The sequence below is a fragment of the Oncorhynchus tshawytscha genome, linkage group LG09 (assembly GCF_018296145.1).
Source record: "Oncorhynchus tshawytscha isolate Ot180627B linkage group LG09, Otsh_v2.0, whole genome shotgun sequence".
NCBI classification, from domain to species: Eukaryota; Metazoa; Chordata; class Actinopteri; order Salmoniformes; family Salmonidae; genus Oncorhynchus; species Oncorhynchus tshawytscha.
Window position 1 is genome coordinate 33,554,958 of NC_056437.1, and position 24,493 is coordinate 33,579,450.

The following is a 24,493-nucleotide window of genomic DNA, read 5'->3' on the forward strand; positions in this document are numbered from 1 at the left end:
GTCATTAAGTAGTAAAGATTCAGAGATTCATTACTGGGATTGCTGGAGGGTGTCATGATAAATCACTAGTCTAATGTAGTGTGGAGACATGCAGCTTGTGCTGTCATGTCCTGTTTGCTGTTTATTTGTTGGTTTGTTTACTTACGTCACTCAGCCTGTCTCTGGAGCTGCTTCCGACAGAAGGCTTGGACCGTCCACTCAGGCTCTCACTGTCGCTGTCCTTACAGTTGTTCTGTCCCGGCTTCATCTGAAAAACAACAAACACACACAGACACACGTTAACATGCTGAAGACGTTGGGACAGGGCTTTGGTTCTAAGCTTTACATTCAGTATTTGAATTATTTATTTTCTACAGTATTTTTTGCTCATCTTTATCAAGGGTGCCAATAATTTGGCCTGTAGATTATAGTGGCTGAGGAGACTGACAAGAAAATCCCTCTCCCACAGACAGAAGAACATTTTGTCATGAATATGTGTGAGCTGGCAGCGAGCACTGTTCTGTATGTGTAAATCTGTCATGTTTTTATATGCCTCTTGAGCCAGCAGCTGTCACTCCAGCCTGCCAATGACAGACAAGACAGCCAGCATCTGATCTCACAATGTGAAATCCCTATCAACCTTTCTGAGAAGAGAAGAACAGAAACAAAAGCTTCAAACATCTTCAAAAGCCGTCTTCCTTTCCTTTCAAACAGACAGGCAGCCCCATGCGGAGACTACAGAAGCTCAGTTTCAGACTCATAGAGAGACAGAAAATAAAAAGCAAGTGAGCAAAGAGGAGGAGGATGTGCGATCCAAGAACATCTGAGCCTTCCAGAAGTCCTCCTGAGGAGAACAATGTAGGGCTCATGGGGGCCGAGGGGCAGTTGTGGTCCAAGTCTGCATTTCATGTCCTCTGAAGCTTCCTCACAATACTCCTTCCTTCCAGACCCAGCAGATGAGATCGGCCTGCCATGCCAAGCCTCAGCCTTCATTTCAAATCACATACCAGAGCATTAAATAGGTGCAATGCCACCTAACAGAAAAAGCAGAGTATGGCTCGACAGACAGCACATAGAGGGACTGTATTCTGTAAGAGGGGCTGTACTCTCACTCTCTCTTTCTGACTGAACTATACAGGTAGCATTTATTTTTTATTTTTTTGAACCTTTATTTAACTAGGAAAGTCAGTTAAGAACAAATTCTTATTTACAATGACGGCTTACCCTGGAGACGCTGGGACAATTGTGCACCGCCCTACGGGACTCCCAATCATGGCCGGATGTGATACAGCCTGGATTCGAACCAGGGACTATAGTGACGCCTCTTGCAATGAAATGCAGTGCCTTAGACCACTGCGTCACTCGGGAGCCCAAAGTCCGTAACTGGTTCCAGAATACCAGGATTTATTGAAAGGGCACAGGGTAGAGGGGGACGCCTTAAGAGCCTTTGAATTAAACGTATAATTAAAATGAAAACATTCCCTTCTCTGTAACCATTAGCTGTATGAAAGGAAGGGAGAATACTGTGGTGGGCGAAAGGCTGTGAACCAGGTTGAGTGCTGAGAGTGATAAGAGAGAGCTGGAGAACTGGGAGATGCCTGATGGGCCTGAGGAGGGGAGCAGGGAAGAGAACTAGGCCACACAAGACAGCCTGGCTGGAGGGAACACAAGCACGTGGAGATAAACACACACACACACACACAAACACACACACACACACACACACACACACACACACACACACACACACACACACACACACACACACACACACACACAGAGAGAGAGTGAGAGCTCCACACACAGAGGCTCTGGCATGTGTGATAGCACTAATTACCTCCAACACACTTTTCCTCCACAAAGAGACTGAGCCTTTTCCTTACCCTTTTTTGTAAAAGGCCAATTCCTCTGATGGGAGTTTGAACATTTGCAGAGCAGAGGGGGGAAGTATATCCCGGGCATGCACACACAGTAATAGAGCCCTGAAGAAAGGGCATGGGAAGAAGGGAGGGACGGCACTGTGCACCGTTTATGCCCCAGTCTGCAGGTCGTTCATCAAAACATGTTGACCTATAATATTCATTAAGCAAGCAGGGTCCCTGCTGGCAGCACTGTGCATCTCTCTTACACACACACACACAATGGGGACACATGCGCATGCGTGCACACACACACACACACACACACACACACACACACCAATGTACAGGTAACTGCCAAAATAATGGAAACAATGACGGATAGAATGTATATTGAAAGCATGTGCTTCCACACAGGTTTGGTTCCTGAGTTAATTAACCAATTAACATCCCATCATGCTGGCTATGCCCCCATAGCATGACAATGCTTTCACAGGGTACGAGGGGTCACTGAATGGTTTGATGAGCCTGAAAACGATGTGAACCATATGTCATGGCCGTCTCAGTCAACCCAGTTGAACACTTATGGGAGTTTTCCAGTAGCATCAACAAAACACCAAATGATGGAATTTCTTGTGGAAGAATGAATGGTGTCACATCCCTCCAATAGAGCTCCAGACAAATGTAGAATCTATGCCAAGGTGCATTTAAGCTGTTCTGGCTCGTGGTGGTCCAACGTCCTACAAAGACACTTTATGTTGTTTCCTTTATTTCTACATATTCTAACCACAGACCAATAAAAGTACTTCCACCCCCACCCATGTCTTACTTGTGTAATTGATTGAACAGCCATCTGCAGCACATGGAATGAAAGGGAATGATTGAATAGCTTTAAGGGCTTGTCTGCATTACCTTATCTCTTACAATGAAGTCCGACACATTGGACAGTAATTGTGTCCCAGTCTGTTTGAGTAAAATAAATGTAGATTAATCTAACAGTTCAAGTATCATCAAAATGACTGATGTCTATATGTGGAACAAACCGATTGCATTAGTACTGTACACTCCCCGGTCTCCATCGATCAGTAGTAAATCTACTCTGTCCGTGAACTATTCAGTAAATTTACCTCAGAGAATAGAGTGAAGAACATCTCTAATAAAGCCAACGCAGTAAACCCAGATCATCTTTCAGGGGTATTACATGGCCAGACAGGAACCTAGCTATTACACAGTGATTTGCAAAATGTCTCCCTTGGTTTGTTGTTCCCTTTAATTTCTCTTAAAGCTTCCTTAAATTACTTCAGAGAATGACGTGTTCTTTCAGAGGGGCAGATTCTTGGCCCGCTCAGTGGCGTAATGTACTCATCTCTTAACAGCGTGATTAATAGATGTGCTAAACCATGGGAGGATATGCTAGTGGTCACAATAAATCAGCCCCATCAAAAAGCTGAGCTGAGATTTAATGACCTCCCAGTACAGATAAATCTGAGAGATGAACCAGTCTCTCTGTGTGTGTAGAGTAGAGACTAACAGTCCCTTCAGTTGGCATGTCATCCCAGTAGCAGTAGCAGCAAGCAGTGGCTCATCAGCATGGTCATGGTCCTCTCATTACTCTGGCATGTCATTTCACATTTCATCACTTCATTGCCTTTTTACTTGTTTCAGTTTCTTCTCCCGCAGTGCACATGGCATGGCCGCTTTTCACAATATCTAGTGCAGAGATGATGGGTGTAGTCAGAGAGGGCGTGTGGAGGTTTTGTGTGTGTGTGTGTGTGTGTGTGTGTATTTCCCTTCGTCCATGTGTGTGTGCATGTATGTGTAGCGTGTGTGTGTACACTACGTGCACATGCCTGTTCTGTGATTCTGTGCTCATGTAATAACAACATAAACACATGAATAAAGAGGCAAGCTGAAACATACAGACGTATTCGTTTTCATGACCTTATCCACATTGGGTAAAAATTTGCCCTACAGAAAGATAACTAGCAAACAGACGGTTTTAATATTCCAGAGGCTAATTTCACAACAAATAAAAACACAGCAATACATTAGCATCTAATGAAACATTTAAACGACTAGTATGTGCATCTGCCATTGATTTCAACACATTGAGGTCTTGTCTTCCCTCAATCTGTTCCATGTTGGGGGGGAACCCCCACCTTCCCCTCTGCCTGAATTTATTGAAGTATAGAATTAAAACAACTGTTTTCAATCAGCAGTCAGTGTGATTCTTCAGCAGAGAACAGCCTAAATAAAACCTCCACACTATCATCGTTTTAATCAAGCTGCTATATCTCCCCATGTGATACAGTAATAAAATGAGTCATATTCCCCCAAATCTAAACTACATAGAAACCTCCATTCTGTAGTTTTAATGTATTTGTACTCACCCTGAACTAAATAGCCATACTAACGCCAAAAGGTAACACTTATAGAGTACTGCATCATGAAAGGAGATGGGTGCCACTTACAAAGCAGATAACCTTGCTTATAGAGTACTGCATCACGAAAGGAGATGGGTGCCACTTACAAAGCAGATAACCTGAATCAATAGAAGGCTAACTTAAACTGAATGCTTTTATTTCTGTATTTCTGGTAATGGCAGCAGAGTGGAGAAAGTGCTATTCATCTATTCAAACCTGACCTGGACAATACACCAGCTCTTTTCTACTTAAGAATTTTCAGGGGAAGAAATACCTCCCTTTAAAGGGATACTTTGGGATAGTTCGGGATTTTCGAAACGAGGCCCATTATCTACTTCCCCAGAGTCAGATGAACTCATTGTTATGTCTCTGCATGCAGTTTGAAGGAAGTTGCTAACTAGCACTAGAGCAATTGTTAACCTGGAACATGCGCTCCAGTCATTGCGCTAACGCTAGTTAGCATTAGTTCACGAAACTGCCTCTAACTTCCTTAATACTGGACGCAGAGACATAAAAATGGTATCCACATCTGACTCTGGGGAAGTAGAAATCCCTTTAAGAGGCCTTTTGCACATTAGAAGGGAGGTTGGAAAACAGCCTTTGAAGATTTTTACAGGATTATTGTTAACACGTGTAGTCAATTATTTCCTCTGCCCACTTAGCGAAAAGTGCGTTGCCAGTGTTGCCTAGGAATTTTACAAGCGTACTGACCTATTCCCAAGGGCTCCTCTAGCAACTGAATGTAATCAAACACAAAAAGTGAGCCCTGCTTAACGTGTTAAACCACACAGGCCATTTTTAACAGAGCAATACACAACCCACCCCCTAGCCATCAACCTCCATCCTCCCTCCCAAAAAGTGTGAAAGTTGGGCTCGGCTTTCTATGCTAGCCTCTGTGGGATTCCATTGCTATCAGCTCCTGTTTTCCCTGAGTTATGCACAACAGCAGCTGCGGAACTCAGCGGTAATAAAACCTGGAACAATTTAAGGGCTTTTATTGTTGTTCTGCGGTCGGCTTTTAGTACAGCTAACCTGTCCTCTCTGGATCCCTCCCACCGCCAGTAGAGAATCCCACCAGGCCTGCAATGAAAGAGGATCTCATTTACCTAAAAGCGCTTATAAATGTTTAATTTGCTTTAACAAGTTACAAGTCGCTCATTCTGGAAGTTTTACGGCTGCTTGCCACTGAGGGAGGACCATGAAAGTTTTATAGATAATCCACTAGCTAGCTCGGGCTGCTTATAATAAACGCTCTATTTTCTGCTGTACTGACAAATCCCTTTGGTTTACAGTGACTACGCTTTGAACAGTGACGTGCAGTCAAGGTAGACAGGGTCAGCTGCACCTCACTGACTCTTTACACCTGCTTCTCAAGATCACCCACTCACTTACACACCCTTACATTACAACACACAGAACATTACCCTCTTCTTTATAATACTCTTTATGACTTAAGTGTTTCAAAAAAATCAAATCAAATCAAATTTATTTATATAGCCCTTCGTACATCAGCTGATATCTCAAAGTGCTGTACAGAAACCCAGCCTAAAACCCCAAACAGCAAGCAATGCAGGTGTAGAAGCACGGTGGCTAGGAAAAACTCCCTAGAAAGGCCAAAACCTAGGAAGAAACCTAGAGAGGAACCAGGCTATGTGGGGTGGCCAGTCCTCGTCTGGCTGTGCCGGGTGGAGATTATAACAGAACATGGCCAAGATGTTCAAATGTTCATAAATGACCAGCATGGTCGTATAATAATAAGGCAGAACAGTTGAAACTGGAGCAGCAGCACGGTCAGATGGACTGGGGACAGCAAGGAGTCAGCATGTCAGGTAGTCCTGGGGCATGGTCCTAGGGCTCAGGTCCTCCGAGAGAGAAAAAAAGAAGAGAGAATTAGAGAGAGCATATGTGGGGTGGCCAGTCCTCTTCTGGCTGTGCCGGGTGGATAAATGTCTTGATATTGTGTATTTTTTATAAATGTATATTGCATCGTTGAGAACTTGCAATTTTTTGTTTTGTTATTTTCGTAGTTATTTTTTGTTATTTCATTTTTATTTTATCATTTGTTTGACTTTTGAACACTTGTTCTTTTTCAGGGGGAGGGGGGGGCAATACAGTGCAATTGTATTTTTGGGGGGTATATAATTGAACTTATTTCATGACTTACTTTATGGAAGTGGGTTTGGGAATATGTTTTATGTATGTCTTGGCTTATCTTGTACACTTCTTTCATTATAGATGTTGCTTTATAATTTCACTTTTGAACACTTTTCATTTTTTGACAAATAAATCCATGTTTATATAGTAAACACTTGCCCTTTCCTTGATTTGGTGACAGAGCACCCATTTTATTTGCTAAAACTGCAGGAAAGGTGCCAGGGTATTCATTCCTTCCCGTCCATTCAAATAGCTGACTCGCTCAGACGTTCCTGACTACATTCACTTGATGGACAGGGTCACCATATGCCTCGTTGCTTTGCCTAGCTTCATTCATTACATTGAGATCATTTCATATTTTACACATGCGTATTGCCTAAACATGTTGTGTGGGTGTGTCTACATCCCCTTAAAACTATTCATGGAACAAAATGAATGTCAAAGGCCTAGAGTATGTTCATATTCTGCATAGTCCAAAAACACAGAAATTATGATATTCATAGCAATAATCACTGTCTAAGCATAGGGGGATGAGAGACTACATTTCCCATCAGCCCCATGGTGAGGCCCAGCCCCATAGTGTGTCAACTTTGGACTGGCAGCAGACAATAGCAGTTGGAAACAGTCGGGAACGGTTAACCCACTGCAAACTGTTCCCGACGAGAACGTCACGTGAAAGCGGGACACGGGTTGTCAGGGCCTGTAAGGAGCTGATTCAGCGTCCTCCGTCATCGTTCTGACAGCAGCTGTGTGGCAGCGCGTAACTGGCGCTAACCAGAGTGGCCCGGGCCAGACCATGTGTTTGGCTCTGAGGCCTGAGTGTTCTGACCGCCCCAGACAAGCGTCCTCCATCCCCCCACCTCCCCCCTGTCCATAGCCACCCACAGTCAAAGCCTGTCATTGGACATCAGGGTTCACTGGGGTCCGACTGCCCTCATTTGTTTAGTTAGTTTGTGTGTGGTATATAGAGGTCATGGGAAGTCACAGTTAAAATAACACTTAATACATCCATCAGTGTCTCTGTTACACAACACAACCATATATATTTTCCCTCATAATCTCCAATTGACATATTTGTGATTATTGGCATATTTTGGCCAATACTTCTGTACTGGCTATGACAATGTTTCCTAGATGTCATTATAGCTAGCGACTCGGCAGAACAGAAACAGTAGTTTTCATCCGTGTCTATCGTTTCCGCAGGGTGCTGTGCGATCGCCATGGAAATGCTCCATTTCACTCTTATACCTCTCAGCCGTTATCATGCTCAAGTGGATGCCACGACCTCTGGCGACCTTGTCAGACATGATTTTTGTGGTGGCAGGAGGCCTAATGCACCCTGAGGACGGGCTTAGGCCACAGAGCAGGATCACAGTCTCTCTGTGGTGGAATGTGATTCTTCACAGCAATGGAGCCTCTGAGGACTAGAGGGGCTAACCACAGCACCCTGAAGGCATGAGCATTCTGAGGGGAAGATAGAGGAAGAGTTGGGGGGTAGGAGGATGGAGGATGGTAAAACTTGCTTAAAAGTGCTGTCTTGATCTCCTCAGTCATACTAAGGGCCATTTACTCAACCACAGAGCTGGGGGTGGGGTAGGGGGGTGGTGGAGGTATGGTAGGCTTGAGGCTGCATTTATATACAGACATAAATCTGGGATCTATGACGACATTACATACAAATCAATATGCTTTTAACATCCATCCTCTCTGCAGTTGCATCGCAATCACCTTTTTCCCTCTTCGTACAAATGGCCATATAATGCTGTAGCCTGCTGCATTGAGTTATGGGGACAATTCCCAGATTTAATAATGAACTGAGTGGTGCAAGGTGGTGGAAGGATGGAAGGAGGGAGGGGTGGTAGGAGGAGAATAAGATCCGCAGGAGACCTCAACTCTCTCAGACCATATCAGAACACCTTGTTATAGGACACCATGTGGCAATAAAATACACCCCCCCCCCCCTTCCCACATTAAACATATCCAGCTCCCCTTCGCTCCATGGCTACAGTAGCATCCCCCTAGGCTCTAAGGGAGGAAGGACAGAGAGAGGAGACAGAAAATGAGCAAATGAGAGGGGGGAGGGAGGCGAGACAGAAGTAGAGAGGAGTGTGGGACGACATAAGAGAGAGGAAAGAGAGAGACAGAGAGCAAGTTGAGAGAGACTCGAGAAGCCTTCCCAGAGCACAGCAGCTGCACAGAGAGAGAAGCCCGAGACCTTCAGCTGCTCAACCGAGCGCTTATCACCACATAACTATTCATCAAAGAAATTTGTGTGCAATTAATTACATTATTCCCGAGCGCCCCCCCATCCGTGCCACCGGGTCGTTACTCCAATATCAGCTTTCAGCTAGCCATCTCACTAAGCCTCAGCCTCAGTGCCAAGTCACAGCTAGGTCTCAGAGCTGCCTGGCCAGCCTCAATGAAGAGTGCTGCTAGGAGGGGAAAAAGAAAAAGGCCTCCTCTCTCTCCTCTCCTCTGCTATCGGCTTGCAGGAGGCTATCATTTCTCTTTCTTATTGCCATTTATTTCCCCCCAGGAATTCACTGCCAGTATATTGGCAGGCCTTCCAGTAGATGGAGGCAATGAAATTTAGCGCGGACACTTAACACCGGTTCAAGCCTTGTGCGCGGCTCATGTGTGGCGGTAATATGATAAACAAACGCTTCCAGTTTGGAGAAAGAGGACTTTTTAATGTTACAGAAATAGAGCACTGAGCGCTGGAACTGCATGGAGCTGTGGCTGCAGTTAAGAAGATGGAAAATGCACAACCGGAGCCCTTCAGAGGTGGGGAAGAGGATATACAAATAATTTTTTAGCTAAATGTCAGAGTGAGTGTGCTGTCGCCTGGCTCCTGCTATTAAGGAGAGAGGATCTAAATGGGTGATCGCAGTACCATTATAGGACCCTAAGTCATGGCTAGCTCCCAGCCTGGATGTTATGCAGCAAATAAGACAAGACAAACGGTATGAAGGGATATTCATTTAAAACGATTCCATTCAAACCTTTAAGAGGAAAGTTCACACAATAAACATGCCATTTGTGTCCATTAACAGGAAATGTCCAGCTGGTTGAGAGAATGCCAAGAGTGTGCAAAGCTTTCATTAAGGCAAAAGGTGACTACTTTGAATAATCTAAAATAAAACATATATTTGGATTTGTTTAACACTTTTTTGGTTACTAAATAATTCCAAATGTGTTATTTCACAGTTTTGATGTCTTCACTATTATTATACAATGTAGAAAATAGTCAAACAAAGAAAAACCTTTAGGTGAGTCAAAACGTTTGACTGGTGCTGTACATGTAGCCTACATGACTAGTACTACAGACTAGATATGAACTAAAGTCACACTGCAATCAATAACCGGTCTATAAATACACAACACGTTGCTGTGGGTAAGTAACAGCGTGTCCAATGCTGCCAGTCAGTCACACCCTTTGGCTTCAGGGCACAGCAGTGAGAGTGGTGTGATTAGGTCCTGGCAGGCTGACACTTGTCCCTCATTGACCTGTGACCCCTGATACAGCGAGCCAGGAGGCCTGTTAATGACAGCAGAGATGAGCTGAGATAATCTGATCTCCAATCAGCAGGTGGACGTGACCTCTATGAAACAGGATGCCGGCCTATCAGCGTACAGGTCAGAAGCCCTGGCCTGTTTTGGTTGGCCGCGGTTCAAACGAACGAAAAAGCAGAGCGTCTCACCTTACCCGTGTTTGGCTCGCCTGAGCTGCAGGCTGGGGGATTAGAGAGACTATAAAATCTGCTTAGACAATATAAGGTTCCCTTTTGGCTGGCCGACAGGGTGCCTGTCCAAGGTCGCTGCTATCACTAATCCCCTGTTATCAACATCTTCATTTAGCCGCCTTCCTGAAATCCATGTCTACTATTAGACGGCCATAAAACAAGATGGTCCCAAAGGCACCAATGTATTAACAGGAGCAGAGCCAAGAGTAGACTTGGCTTATTCTACTTTAGAGGAGGACTACTCAGCAACACAGCATCTGTTTATACTTTCTTATCAGCTTGGTTCAAATGTGACAGGCACTCGAGAGCTGCAAACAGGATGCTGGCCAGCAAGAACTCTCTGACCTATTAGCATGACTTACTGACTTGTATTGACCTCGTGTGAGATCAGGTTAGCGCAGCAGCAGAGTACACAGCGGATTTCCCCAAGTCACAGCGATCCAGAATCAACACAACTAAATGATGATCCAGGATCAAAGACAACATCAAGGTTAACTGGCCTCATGAATCCATAAGTGGAGGAGTCATAAGCCAATAAGAGCAGGCTTGTCTGAGCAGCCCAGATTGTTGTTCCAGAAGTTTCACACCTCCCCAGTGAGCTGGCTCCCTCACATACTTGGCTGTAATCAGCTGAGCCAGTCACCATACTGAACATTCTGCAAGCTCCACAAGCCAGCGTCAGCCAGCGACCTGTGACATCTGAGCTATGGCAAGTCAAGAAGGTCAAGTGCTAGGCTATATGAGTACAAATATATATAAATAAACATCTTACAAGAGGTTGACCCTTTTCTGAATATAATGTAGCTACACGTCAGGAATGACTCAGACATGTACACTATAACATACACTGTTCCAAACGCATAATACAAGTTAGCCTAGATGACTAAGGGATATGATCATTATTATTACAATGTAATGTCATTAACAGTGCTCTCATTCCCCTATGATCCCATCAGGCCATAAAAGTGCAGCTGGAATGTGGACATAATGGAGTAGAAACAGACAGTCGATGGAGGGGAAATGCCACGCTTGTTTAACTTGAATAGCTACCTGGTTTCAGCAACTAGGGAATGTACCGGACTACCAGTTCAATGAGTGATCCTTTCAAAGAGGATGAGAACATTGTCATTCTATTTCTCCCCAGCAGTGACAACTATCTCCAACCATCCAAAATAAACAGTGATTTCTTTATTCGAGGTTCCCCCAGTATTGTGAAACGGAGGACTCCGCCGCCGAACACCGAAGAGAATCAGTTCCGTCTTTATGATTTACATGGTGATAAAAATAGCTACCTTCCACCCGAGACCTGTCAGCACCTACCAGTGGCAAGGCAGCTGGCACAAATAGCTTCCCCACCTGTGTCCAAGCCATATTACTACACACAGGGGACCTGTTACATTTCAGCCCAGTTCCACATCATTAGGCACGAAAAGGGACTATTTAAGTCCTCAGCGCCGCTCGTATTTATGTTGAGACTTAAATCTAGATTGAAATCTTGTAATTTTTTCTATCCTTCCTCCTTCTCCCCAAGAGTGTTTAGTGATCTTGGCAGAACAAAATAATGACTCCGTGACTCTCTTTGTGAAGCGTGCCCCCGCTCTGTTTTTGTTTTGGTCTGGGCTTCCTATTCCAAGCAATGGACTTCCTTCAAACCATAAATCACACTTATGTCGCTCCTTTTCATCTGTAGTTTTTGCGCTCTGCCATGTTTTGTTTAGTGTACCACATTTTTGTTAGTGTAATGCTTGGTGATTACAACCAGACAATGCAAGCCATCTTCCTTCTCCGCCTCTGAAAGGCTCTTTTATAGGCTCTTAAGGCCACAAATGTCAACCACAGGAAGGCAATTATGAGAGTAAAATTACTTCCCTACTGTTATCCATCTATTCTGTGAGCCAGGGGAATGGTTAAAAGCCACCATGTAATGGAGAACAGTTAGCGTTTTCTCCTGGCCCCCAGCCAAGGCTACTAACTTTGCTATTAAAGGCCCCGACAAGCTTTGTCAATGCAATCTGCTGAATGCCTTGAGTGACACACGATCGATATTCTCCACTTTCCCGGGTCATCATCGATGACAGAGGCCTAAGTAATAATACAGCCCTCGCTGCCTCCTCTATCTTAAATGCTTCCCCTGCCACAATATTTCTTTTTTGTCTCAGGGCTTGTGAGCTACATCTTCTTGCCGATCGAAAGAGGAAGATACGGAGGGTGAAAAGGGGGAAGAGGGGGGTCTGAGGAATTACTATGTGTCTAGATTGATGCTAGCCAGGGAGCAAGCTTGGCAGGTTGAGGGGGGAGGAGGAGGAGGCAGTGGGGGGAGGGGAGCTCAGATAAATAAAAAATGACTGGCTGCCGAGTTGTAATCTGCCAGCACCGAGCCCCCTGTAGCAACAAGCCAAATGAAAAAGCACACTGACAGGCAGGAGAGATGGAGGGCCTGCGGTAGATTGCATGAAGAGAGGGAGGGCGCAGGGGAGGGAGGGAAAGGGGAGAGAGAGGCATGCAGAGGGATAGAGAGAGAGGATGCAGGCAGACAAATAGAGATTGTGAGGAGACATTTATTTTTGTTTGTTCCTGTGCATGAAGGTGTCAGGGAGCTGGGAGAGAAATGTGGCATGTGTTTGCAGGCAGTAAATAAAACACACATGCACACACACACACACACACACACACACACACACACACACACACACACACACACACACACACACACACACACACACACACACACACACACACACACACACACACACACACACACACACACACACACACACCAGCTGGAGTACATAATACATCCATTACATTTTCTAATAAGCTCGAATGTAAACATTAGCAGTTAACCGTGTTTCATTACCCATCAAGCGCTGTTAATTAGACTGAAAATGTGTTATTTATATGTCTGGGCTGGTGTGTGCAGGAGAGCATGTAAAGCTAACATAATGTGCCATTTTTACATTATTAATGCCATTTTCACCTTTTGACAGACAGATAAACTCACGCACGAGCACACACACACACACACACACACACACACACACACACACACACACACACACACACACACACACACACACACACACACACACACAGTAAAAGGCAGTTGTCCTCCCCTCAACTAGCAGGTGGATCACACTCCCAACATCAAAACCCAACACAAGAGCTCCACCTACTGCAAGTGCCTTTTCTGCAGCCTGGCCTCCTATGTTAGGCTCCCGGGTGGCGCAGCGGTCTAAGGCATTGCATCGCTAGAGGCGTCACTACAGACCCTGGTTCGATCCCGGGCTGTATCACAACCAGCTGTGATTGGGAGTCCAATAGGGCGGCACACAATTGGCCCAGCGTCGTCCGGGTCAGGGGAGGGTTTTGCCAGGGTAGGCCGTCATTGTAAATATTAATTTGTTCTTAACTGACTTGTCCAGTGAAATGAAGGTTACATGTTAAACAGCAACTCTAACCCTGGGTAAACAGTGCTCCTCTAAGACAAAGCAGAGACGGTCTGCTACTGATGTAAGACAGGCAGCAAAGACAGCAAAAAAAGACAAACTTATACAGTACCCATTCTAGATAATCTCCCTGTAAACTTCTCTCATTGGACATGAAGGTTTGTAGGCCAGGAGGCTCTGTGATACAGACATGGGTAAGGAGGTTGGGTGTAGACTGGCCTGAAGTCTGGCTGCATGGCTGATGCAGTGCCAGGGGTGATGAGAGCTGAAGGCTAAGCCCTCTCCTCCTCACAGGTATTAGTGTGGAAGCCTCTCGCCTGTTAAACAGGGGCTAGGTGTGTGTGTGTGTGTGTGTGTGTGTGTGTGTGTGTGTGTGTGTGTGTGTGTGTGTGTGTGTGTGTGTGTGTGTGTGGAGCAGGGCATGGGAAAGGTCTGACTGACTGCCACACCACACTGTCTGCCTGCTGGCCTGAATACACAACCACCTTCCTATCCCTAATGATAAGGCAAGGTCAGTCTAATGCAGGCACAGCGACCCTCTACAGAGGAGAAACAGAAGGACAGACTGGCATTGTCATCAGGATCTCAACAGTTAAACAATGGAAGTTCACATCAGGCACATCCCAACCACAGGGAGCAGACAGACACCAGACACAGAGCAAACAATCTGCCTGCACGACCATCCATAACACAACACATATCTCGAGGAAGAAAGCATATTTATAAATCACTTGCACACCGTAGGGGAGGGCTGATGATCTTACAATAGCAGAGAAAACAACGCTGTTCTTTTTCCTATGAGAATGATCCATATTTCTGTGTCCGTCTGGCTCTCTCTGGTAATCCACTGCTTTTATGTTCTTTCCCCGGCAGCAGACACACACAGTGCACAGCAAAGCCAGGCAACAGGGGCCTGCATGCTGGATGTCTGCAAAGGCAACATTTCCCCCACCCCTCTTTTTCATTTGCAGACCTGCTGCTCACTGTTGGACTGTCACAGAGAAAAGCTATCTTCCCCACAGCATGGCGGCTGTTCCAGGGCCACGCCGATCTGCACCGCCCTGCATGCCAATGCCACCACACCACTTCCTGCTCCCCCGCTGGGCTATTGAGGAAATATCAGCTGATACCGAATCATTTGTCTCCCTCATGCAGCTCGCCCCCCCCAGTCGCGCCACGGTGAAAGGGGAAGACATGGGAGGACCATCTGCCTATCTCACTGGGAAACACTGGGGAATTATTTGTGTAACCCTCAGCGTGGCAATTTTGGTGAAAGCACAGATCAATATATAAAAGGGCCGTCTCCACGGGACCAGTTTGTTAAGGAACATGTGCTTCTCAGCTCAGGGGTTTATTATTACTTTTGCTCATGGCATTCTTTTTCCAGAACTGAAATGGGGCATAATCATTTTAAATGGAGTCATTCAGTAGCGTAAGAACCACCACGGCACTGAGACTTTGTACCTAATCAGAGAAAGGTAAAGGAGGAAGAAAAGTACTGTGGGGTTGCAATGGCCCCTTTAATTCCCTCACTTCACTGTGACTCATGCTGTGTTACAAATCAGATGGCTGTGAAGCCCCAGAAGTCAGATGGCTGTGAAGCCCCAGAAGTCAGATGGCTGTGAAGCCCCAGAAGTCAGATGGCTGTGAAGCCCCAGAAGTCAGATGGCTGTGAAGCCCCAGAAGTCAGATGGCTGTGAAGCCCCAGAAGTCAGATGGCTGTGAAGCCCCAGAAGTCAGATGGTTGTGAAGCCCCAGAAGTCAGATGGCTGTGAAGCCCCAGAAGTCAGATGGCTGTGAAGCCCCAGAAGTCAGATGGCTGTGAAGCCCCAGAAGTCAGATGGCTGTGAAGCCCCAGAAGTCAGATGGCTGTGAAGCCCCAGAAGTCAGATGGCTGTGAAGTCCCAGAAGTCAGATGGCTGTGAAGCCCCAGAAGTCAGATGGTTGTGAAGCCCCAGAAGTCAGATGGCTGTGAAGCCCCAGAAGTCAGATGGCTGTGAAGCCCCAGAAGTCAGATGGCTGTGAAGCCCCAGAAGTCAGATGGCTGTGAAGTCCCAGAAGTCAGATGGCTGTGAAGCCCCAGAAGTCAGATGGTTGTGAAGCCCCAGAAGTCAGATGGCTGTGAAGCCCCAGAAGTCAGATGGCTGTGAAGACTCCTTGTCTCCAGGATGAGTCTTACGTAAACACTGGCTGAGCCAGGGATCACAGGCTTATCAGTGCAGCCTTGTTAGTGCTGGCCAATCCACACATATTTCTCAGCTCAAATCAATTGCACAGCCATTAAAACTAAGCCAAAGAGACAATCCTCTGGTAATTAAAGGCTGTTGTTGTTAATGAGCAGTAAAAACACTGATAACCTGCATCTCAAGACCTTGTCCACCATACTGGCTGATTAGATAAAGCTGGGACTGTGGTGGATGGATTAGCAGGGGGAGATGACAAGCGGTTTGGGAATGGTGGCAAAGAATGTGGTGTGTGTGTGTGTGTGTGTGTGTCTGTGTGTGTGTGTCTGTGCGTGTGTGTGTGTGTGACCTCACTATTATCTAATCAGTACTAATCCACAAGTAAGAATTTACACTGATAACCAATGCGAAGACAAAATGTTGCAGACTAATGGTGCTCAGGCTAATCATATCATTTATAACTACAAGAGTGATGTTGTTTCAAGGATATCTATGTGATAATGAAGTACTGTAGGCTACATCAAAGTTCTTACCACAGATGGAACAGCCGTTTGTCCAACATGAACCCAAGAGGTCAAGACCTCTGGTCATGCTAGTCACAACATCGAACTCATCAAAGTCATTCATTCACTTTGAAATCTTACCGACATACTGTACCAATGATTTCTAAGACAAATGTTAAATGGAGATCGTTGTGAACAAGACACTCTATCATGTAGGTTGCTGTTTGCTGTTTACTAACTAGACACACAACTCTTTCAAGGCGGGGATACCTTGTTAGTGGACTACACACTAGAACCTCCAACATGCCCATGGTCAATGTTGTGTAACTCTGAGGAACTGCTTACAGCATTCTTATTTAATAAAGTAATTCATTATTGAAGAGTGTTATTCATGCACACACACACACACACACACACACACACACACACACACACACACACACACACACACACACACACACACACACACACACACACACACACACACACACACACGTTCCAAAGCAGTTGTTTTATGAATTATGGAGAAGTGTGCTGGATGCAAATGAGAAACAATACTAGGTTTATTTTCAACCCAAAAGCCACAGAAGAAGCACTAAAGCAGAAAAACAAGCCACGCTGGGTGCAAACTTAAAAGTGTCGGAGCGTTAGGGGGTTTGGGTGGTGGAGAGAGAATGCTTTTATTTCCTTCAAGTCTCTCTCGCTCACCCCTGGAGAGCAAGTGTGAGCAACAGTACAAGGCTAAAACAACCAACTACTGTACCCAGAATACTTCTGACGTTTTCAAACTATGCCTTTTTCCTTTGCATCTGTATTCTTTTCATTATCCCACTTTCCCAGTGTGTGCTAGCCTATATAGTTAAATGTACACTGTCATGAGCATATACACAACAGTGTATTTTCACAGGGCCGATTGTGTGCTATCAAGCCAGGCACAAGAGAGAATGTCGAAATTCCCGTGAGCAGAATTTTAAGCACACATGTAAATCATTTAGCACTCCCTGGCTGAACAGAGAGACTGACACAGAATGTGAGAGAGCTCAGTTCTCTCTTATGTAAGCATCACACTGCCTCTTCCCTCTGTCCCAGAAGAATGAGTGTTTTCTATTCCAGAGCTCATTTCCTAACACCACAGAACCCTGCAGAGAGGGAGCGGCTTCAGTCAAACTCTCCTCTCATGCAGGGAGCTCCACCAAGCAGCAGCAGACATGTTACCCTACTGATGACCTGCAGGTGGCGCTACATGACAACACGTCAAGAGGAAAGGAGCGGAGGAGCTGGAGAGGAAATGGAGAAAAGCAGAATAGAGGGGAAAGGAAGAAAGGAATACAGGATGGAGGAAATGAATGGAGGTGGGGAGTAATAAACTACTTTCTGACATGTCTTTCTTGAATCACAACCTGCATGGCCTTTCATTTTTGGGTGTGCTTAGTGGAACCATAATAACATACAGAATATACTAAATCAAATCAAGAGTATAATAGCTTTGTTAGTATACTATTAAGAGCGGAAGACATTGCACAACCATTACTTGAAATAAAGATAAAGCAACAAAACGCCAGGGGGTCATACAGGCAAAATACATGTTCTTACAGATACGGAATAATGCCATTCCAGTTGTGACTGTGCCTAATACGATGACTCAGCTCCATTGTGTGAATGAGGAGATAATATGTACCACAGTGAAGATATGGATATTATTATCCCATGGCTGCTCTATGCTAAGAGCTATTATGTGTCAGCAGGTGAACTGAGGTCCCATAGTTCGCACCCACACACACATGTACACAAAGACACCCACACACACACTTAGTGTGATTTCATAAGGCCTCCTCCTATGGAGGGCAGCGCTAGAGGCATGAAAGGAGAGGGCAGTGAGGTGACCTACAAGGGCAGAAGGCAGTACAAAAAGCACAATGTTTGTGTTATGTAGCTTGAGCATTTGTATAGAATCAAGGTCTGCTAGGTAGCTTCTTGACACACACACACACACACACACACACACACACACACACACACACACACACACACACACACACACACACTGCCTGTGGGTGAAAAGAATGAGTGAGTGAGTGAGTGAGTGAGTGAGTGAGTGAGTGAGTGAGTGAGTGAGTGAGTGAGTGAGTGAGTGAGTGAGTGAGTGTGTATGTCTGTCAATTTGTATGCCTACCTAAAATGTATTCCACATATTCTGACATAAACACTGTGTACCCCGCCTCTCCAAAATACAGTACTGTAATCAAAACATCAAATCAAATGCTATTTGTCACATGCTTCATAAACAACAGCTGTAGATTAACAGTGAAATGCTTACAGGCCCTTCCAAATAATGTAGAGAGAAAAATATAGAAACGCGAGGAATAAATAAATACACAATGGCTGCATTCCAAACACATAAAAGACCCTCCCTCCTCTCCCCTCGAATTAGGTGGACACGTTTGATGACATATCATGACGTATGATGAGTTAACACTTGCAGGGCGAGGGAAGAATTAGTCCATTTTAAATTTCCCACCTTTGCCTGGAAATTCGTCACTCGTTCATCCCACGGTTGTGTTTCCAGTCATCTTGGAATCACCGGTAACTTGTGTGTGTTTATATGTGCTACATTCAATTATGATTGCATTTCATATCTTGGCTAGAAGACAATGCATCTACAGACATTGAATAGTAGCCATCCGACAATATCAAGTCATTCAAAAATGTCTGCCTTCTGAGGGGAAAGAGGCATTGTCGTGCCTTCTTCCTGGCTGTGTGGGTGTGTGTGGACCATGTTAATAGCTTAGTGATATGGACACCGAGGAACTTGAAGATCCACTACAGCCCCGTTGATGTGGATGGTGGCGTGCTCGGGGCCTCCATTTTCTGTAATCCAAGATCAGCTCTTTTGTCTTGCTGACGTTGAGGGAGAAGTTATTGTCCTGGCATCAGACTGTCAAGTTACTGACCTCTCTATAGGCGGTTTCATCGTCATTAGTGATCAATGATAGTGTTGGAGTCATGCGTGGCCATGCAGACGTGCGTGAACAGGGAGTACACAGCATTTTCACATGTGTTCGTCTTGTCCAGGGGGCAGAGGGCAGTGTGGAGTGCAATAGAGATGGCATCATCTGTGGATCTGTTGAGGCAGTATATGAATTGGAGTGTGTCTAGGGTGTGGGATGATGGTGTTGTCAGCCATGATCAGCCTTTGAAAGCATTTCATGGCTACAGATGTGAGTGCTACAGGGCGTTAGTAATTTAGACAGGTTACTTTGGCGTTCTTGGGCACAGGGACCATGGTGGTCTGCTTGAAACACGTAGGTATTACAGACTGGGTCAGGGAGAGGTTGAACATGTCAGTGAATACACCCGCCAGCTGGTCAGCACATGCTCCGTGTACGTGTCCTAGTAATCCGTCTGGCCCCGCGGCCTTGTGAATGTTAACTGAGCGAGATCACACAGTCGTCCGGAACTGCTGATGCTCTCATGCATTACGTTCAATCGGCCTCACAACCGCAGACCATGTGTAACCACGCCAGTCCTGGACCTTCACATCTGGCTTCTTCACCTGCGGAATCGTTTGAGACCAGCCACGCAGACAGCTGATTAAACTGTGGGTATGCATAACAAAATCATTTCTGCACAAACTGTCAGAAACCGTCTCGATGAAGCTCATTTCATCGTTCTGACCTGACTGAATCCTGGAGCAGTCCTGTAGCTTAGCATCAGCTTCATTGGGCCACTTCCTGTTAAAGTTTTTGTTTGTAAGCAGGAATCAGGACAGAGTTATGCTCAGATTTGCCAAATGGAGGGCGAGGGAGAGCTTTGTGTCAGTTTCTGTGTGTGGAGTAAAGGTGATCCAGGGTTTTGTTCCCTTTAGTTGCACAGCTGACATGCTGGTAAAAATGAGGTAAAGCGGATTTGAGTTTCCCTGCATTAAAATCACCAGCCAGGAAAAACACTGCCTCTGGATATGCATTTTCTTGTTTACTTATGGCCCTATACAGCTTGTTGAGTACGGTTTAGTGTGTCTGTTGAGTACGGTTTAGTGTGTCTGTTGAGTACGGTTTAGTGTGTCTGTTGAGTACGGTTTAGTGTGTCTGTTGAGTACGGTTTAGTGTGTCTGTTGAGTACGGTTTAGTGTGTCTGTTGAGTACGGTTTAGTGTGTCTGTTGAGTACGTTTTAGTGTGTCTGTTGAGTACGGTTTAGTGTGTCTGTTGAGTACGGTTTAGTGTGTCTGTTGAGTACGGTTTAGTGTGTCTGTTGAGTACGGTTTAGTGTGTCTGTTGAGTACGGTTTAGTGTGTCTGTTGAGTACGGTTTAGTGTGTCTGTTGAGTACGGTTTAGTGTGTCTGTTGAGTACGGTTCAGTGTGTCTGTTGAGTACGGTTTAGTGTGTCTGTTGAGTACGGTTTAGTGTGTCTGTTGAGTACGGTTTAGTGTGTCTGTTGAGTACGGTTTAATGTGTCTGTTGAGTATGGTTTAGTGTGTCTGTTGAGTACGGTTTAGTGTGTCTGTTGAGTACGGTTTAGTGTGTCTGTTGAGTACGGTTTAATGTGTCTGTTGAGTACGGTTTAGTGTGTCTGTTGAGTACGGTTTAGTGTGTCTGTTGAGTACGGTTTAGTGTGTCTGTTGAGTACGGTTTAGTGTGTCTGTTGAGTACGGTTCAGTGTGTCTGTTGAGTACGGTTCAGTGTGTCTGTTGAGTACGGTTTAGTGTGTCTGTTGAGTACGGTTTAGTGTGTCTGTTGAGTACGGTTTAGTGTGTCTGTTGAGTACGGTTTAGTGTGTCTGTTGAGTACGGTTTAGTGTGTCTGTTGAGTACGGTTCAGCGTGTCTGTTGAGTACAGTTTAGCGTGTCTGTTGAGTACGGTTTAGTGTGTCTGTTGAGTACGGTTTAGTGTGTCTGTTGAGTACGGTTTAGTGTGTCTGTTGAGTACGGTTTAGTGTGTCTGTTGAGTACGGTTTAGTGTGTCTGTTGAGTACGGTTTAGTGTGTCTGTTGAGTACGGTTCAGTGTGTCTGTTGAGTACGGTTTAGTGTGTCTGTTGAGTACGGTTTAGTGTGTCGGTATGTGGTGGTAAATAGACAACTACAAAAAATATAGATATAAACTTGCTTGGTAAATAGTATAGCCTGCAGCTTACCATTATGTTTTCTAACACACATGTTTTCTTAACATTAGAGATCACGCAACAGCTGTTGTTAACAAAGAGACACACCCCTCCCCTTCTCAGCTTACTCATAGCTAATGTTTGATCTTGACGATGCATGGAAAAGCCAGCGAGGTGTATATTATCTATGCCCTTGTTCAGACACAACGCTGAGAAAGATATTACAGTTCTTCAGGTGCCGTTGATAGGACAGTCTCAAATGGAGATCGTTCAGTTTGTTCTTTAGTGGTTGTACGTTAGTCAACAAAACAGAGGGCAATGGCGGTCTAGATGCTCGGCAACATAGTCTAATCATGATGCCACCTCACTACGCCCTCTTTTGCCACCTCTTCCTCTTTCGAGTCCCGGGGAGGAGGGCCTGGTCCAGGGTACGAATAACATTGTGAAAGCTGCCGACTCATTGAAGTAAAAATCTTAATTAAAATAAACTTCAGTTTTCTGTAGAGAAACCGTTTTTGGTCATAGTAAATTATGGCGGAAACATTATATACTGTACTGCAACGACTGGCTGCATTGCAAGTAAGATAGAGATGTGGAGATTGGGGCCCAGATTGGACAATACCCCCACATGGCTGCAGAACCAGAGTCTAGCCCCTGGCAAGGTCACAGTCTGTCTCTCTCAAGGACATACTGCAGTCTGCAGCACAGGGCCTAAAAAGGCCCCATCTCCACACCTGGTATTCAGTTAACTGCTTGCTTGCCAGAAGGAAAAAAAGAAACAAGAAAACCATATATAGTATAAAGCCCCACAGTGGAGGTCAGAACCGAAACAAGGAAATGGTTCCAATTGTTTTTCCACCATTCCCTTTTCCCATAGGGCTGTGTTTTGTTTAGGCTTACACTGGCATGACATTTTGATAACCATGTAAATCTTGTCAATATTTTCTGCTCCATTTACTCTCAGATTCAAAAATGCTAATTAGCATCAATGTAGATATCATGCAAGACTACAAATCCCTGCAAGGTCCTGCAAGTCATCTCTGGCTAACACCTTTGCTAACAGATATTGTGTTCATTTCAAACTTGCACAAGACAGTACACAGGATTGTCCATTTAAAGAGATTTAGCCAACTTATTCATTACTACATTTAGCTAACATTAGATAGTTAATCCAGAGATTTTTACCTTTGCCTCAATTCGGCAGTCTCGTCCAGATCATCATAACATTTGTAGTTCTTTATGATAGCCATATTAGCAGCTAATTAGCATTTCATTATTGGGGGGTAAATACAGTTGAATATATTGATAAAAATCACCTTGTCCTAGAGAGATTTACACGGTTATCAAAACATCACTCCAGGGTAAGTCTACATGAAACACAGCCCTTATTTTAAGTGTTTCTAAAATCCACTATGGGGAAAATGTATGTTGGAAAAAACAATTAGAACCATTTCCCTGTTTGACCGCTAGGTTTTATGGGTATTATCACTCATACTGTGGTACTCTATCGATACTGTATTTATAGGGATTAACTTAACCTTTTATTTAGTCCACGTCGGCCTGTAAATGGCATCACAAATGTGATAAAAACAGTTAAGACAACTGTCTACAGAAGCAGTTCCGTTGCATAGAGTTGATGCCAGTGCTGCAATTTGAATGCCTTACTTGCCTACATGGGCTTCTGCTGGAATACAATTGTGTTGAGCTGCTTCACACCACAGAGGAGAGAGGAGAGGGTGAGGCCGTGAAGGTTACTTCAGCTTGTAGCCCGGGGCCAGGCTGGGAATCAGTTCAAAAGACCCCCCATATAACTCTGAATATAAAAACACAGTGGACCTCTTAAACTTTTATTGCTAATAATTGATGAACACAAAGGTTCTCTTGAATTTTACATGTGAAAGACGATCTGACATTCTGAGGTTCATTGAATCTGAGCCTTCTCTCACCCACCCGCCCTCCTTTTCTCTCTCCACCCCCCTTCCTCTCTATCCCTCGCTGTCTCTCTCTCTCTCTCTCTCTCCTCTCTTCCTGCTCTCCATCTCCTCATAGGTTCCGGCTAATTACAGCGATTTTAGATAATTGTTATTGAAAACAGAAGAGCGGTGCGGCAGTGGTGCTTCACGAGTTGAGCTCCCTGGAGGGGAGGAGAAGCCCTGCATCATAATGACTACAATCAGGCCCGATGCCTTTGTTTTCCTCTCTACATGAAGGAGATGCTGCTAGGCACACACCACAACACACTCCAGTGCACTTCAGGATGAATATGACCGAGAGATAGAGAGCACAAGAACATCTCTCGTCTCCTCTCTCTGAGGCATACATGGATCAACAGGCATACAAGTGAGCATACAGACCTGCACCCAGAGACAATGGCCTTTTCTTAATTAGATTTGCTAAACTCCTGCGTCCTCTCTCCTCCGTCTTCCCTTTCTCTTTCGTCCTTTTGAAAATGTTCAAAGGTAATCGAGGAGAGGAGGCGAGGGAACGTGGACGAAAAAGTGCTTGTATGAAATGAGACTCTCCTCTCCACTCGCACGTCATCAGGTAAATTACGCTGACAGGGGGTGGATCCCAAAATAAATGTGTAAAGTGATAACACACTAATGAAGTTAGCTGTGCAAGACATTTTATAGACAACACAACTATATAAGTAGCAAGTGTTGTTTTCTTCTGACAATACAACAGCTGATTCAAAGGGTGTATGGCATATATCGAAACTCCTACGTGGTAGAATACACTTGTGCTTCCTCGCCAAAAGGAGGCTATCGAGGAGGGGAGGACTGTCTTCCGTTTGCCTACTAACGAATTGACATACTCCTTGACCACTTATCAGTTTCCAGGTAACAGAGGAGAGAGGAGAGACTTTTGCCTAAACGAAAAACTCCAATACGACACACACACACACACACACGCATACGGACACGCACGCACACACTTGTACATTTGCAGAGAGGACAGGGCTATGTTTATTTCTCTTTAACATAAATTAAACCAAACAGAGACCCTAAGACTGAAGTTTATTTGAAATGTATTTATGTATTTCACCTTTATTTAACCAGGTTGTCTAGTTGAGAACAAGTTCTCATTTACAACTGCGACCTGGCCA

At 44.9% G+C, this 24,493-nt stretch overlaps 1 protein-coding gene across 1 annotated transcript in view; it reads right to left on the reverse strand.

Moving 5' to 3' along the window:
• Positions 1-24,493, reverse strand: part of LOC112257841 (autism susceptibility gene 2 protein) — a 495,635-nt gene that overhangs the window by 262,690 nt on the left and 208,452 nt on the right. Inside the window, exon 4 of the mRNA XM_042326824.1 lies at positions 146-247. Within this exon, the coding sequence (XP_042182758.1) occupies positions 146-247 (102 nt within the window). The remainder of the gene's footprint in view (positions 1-145; positions 248-24,493) is intronic.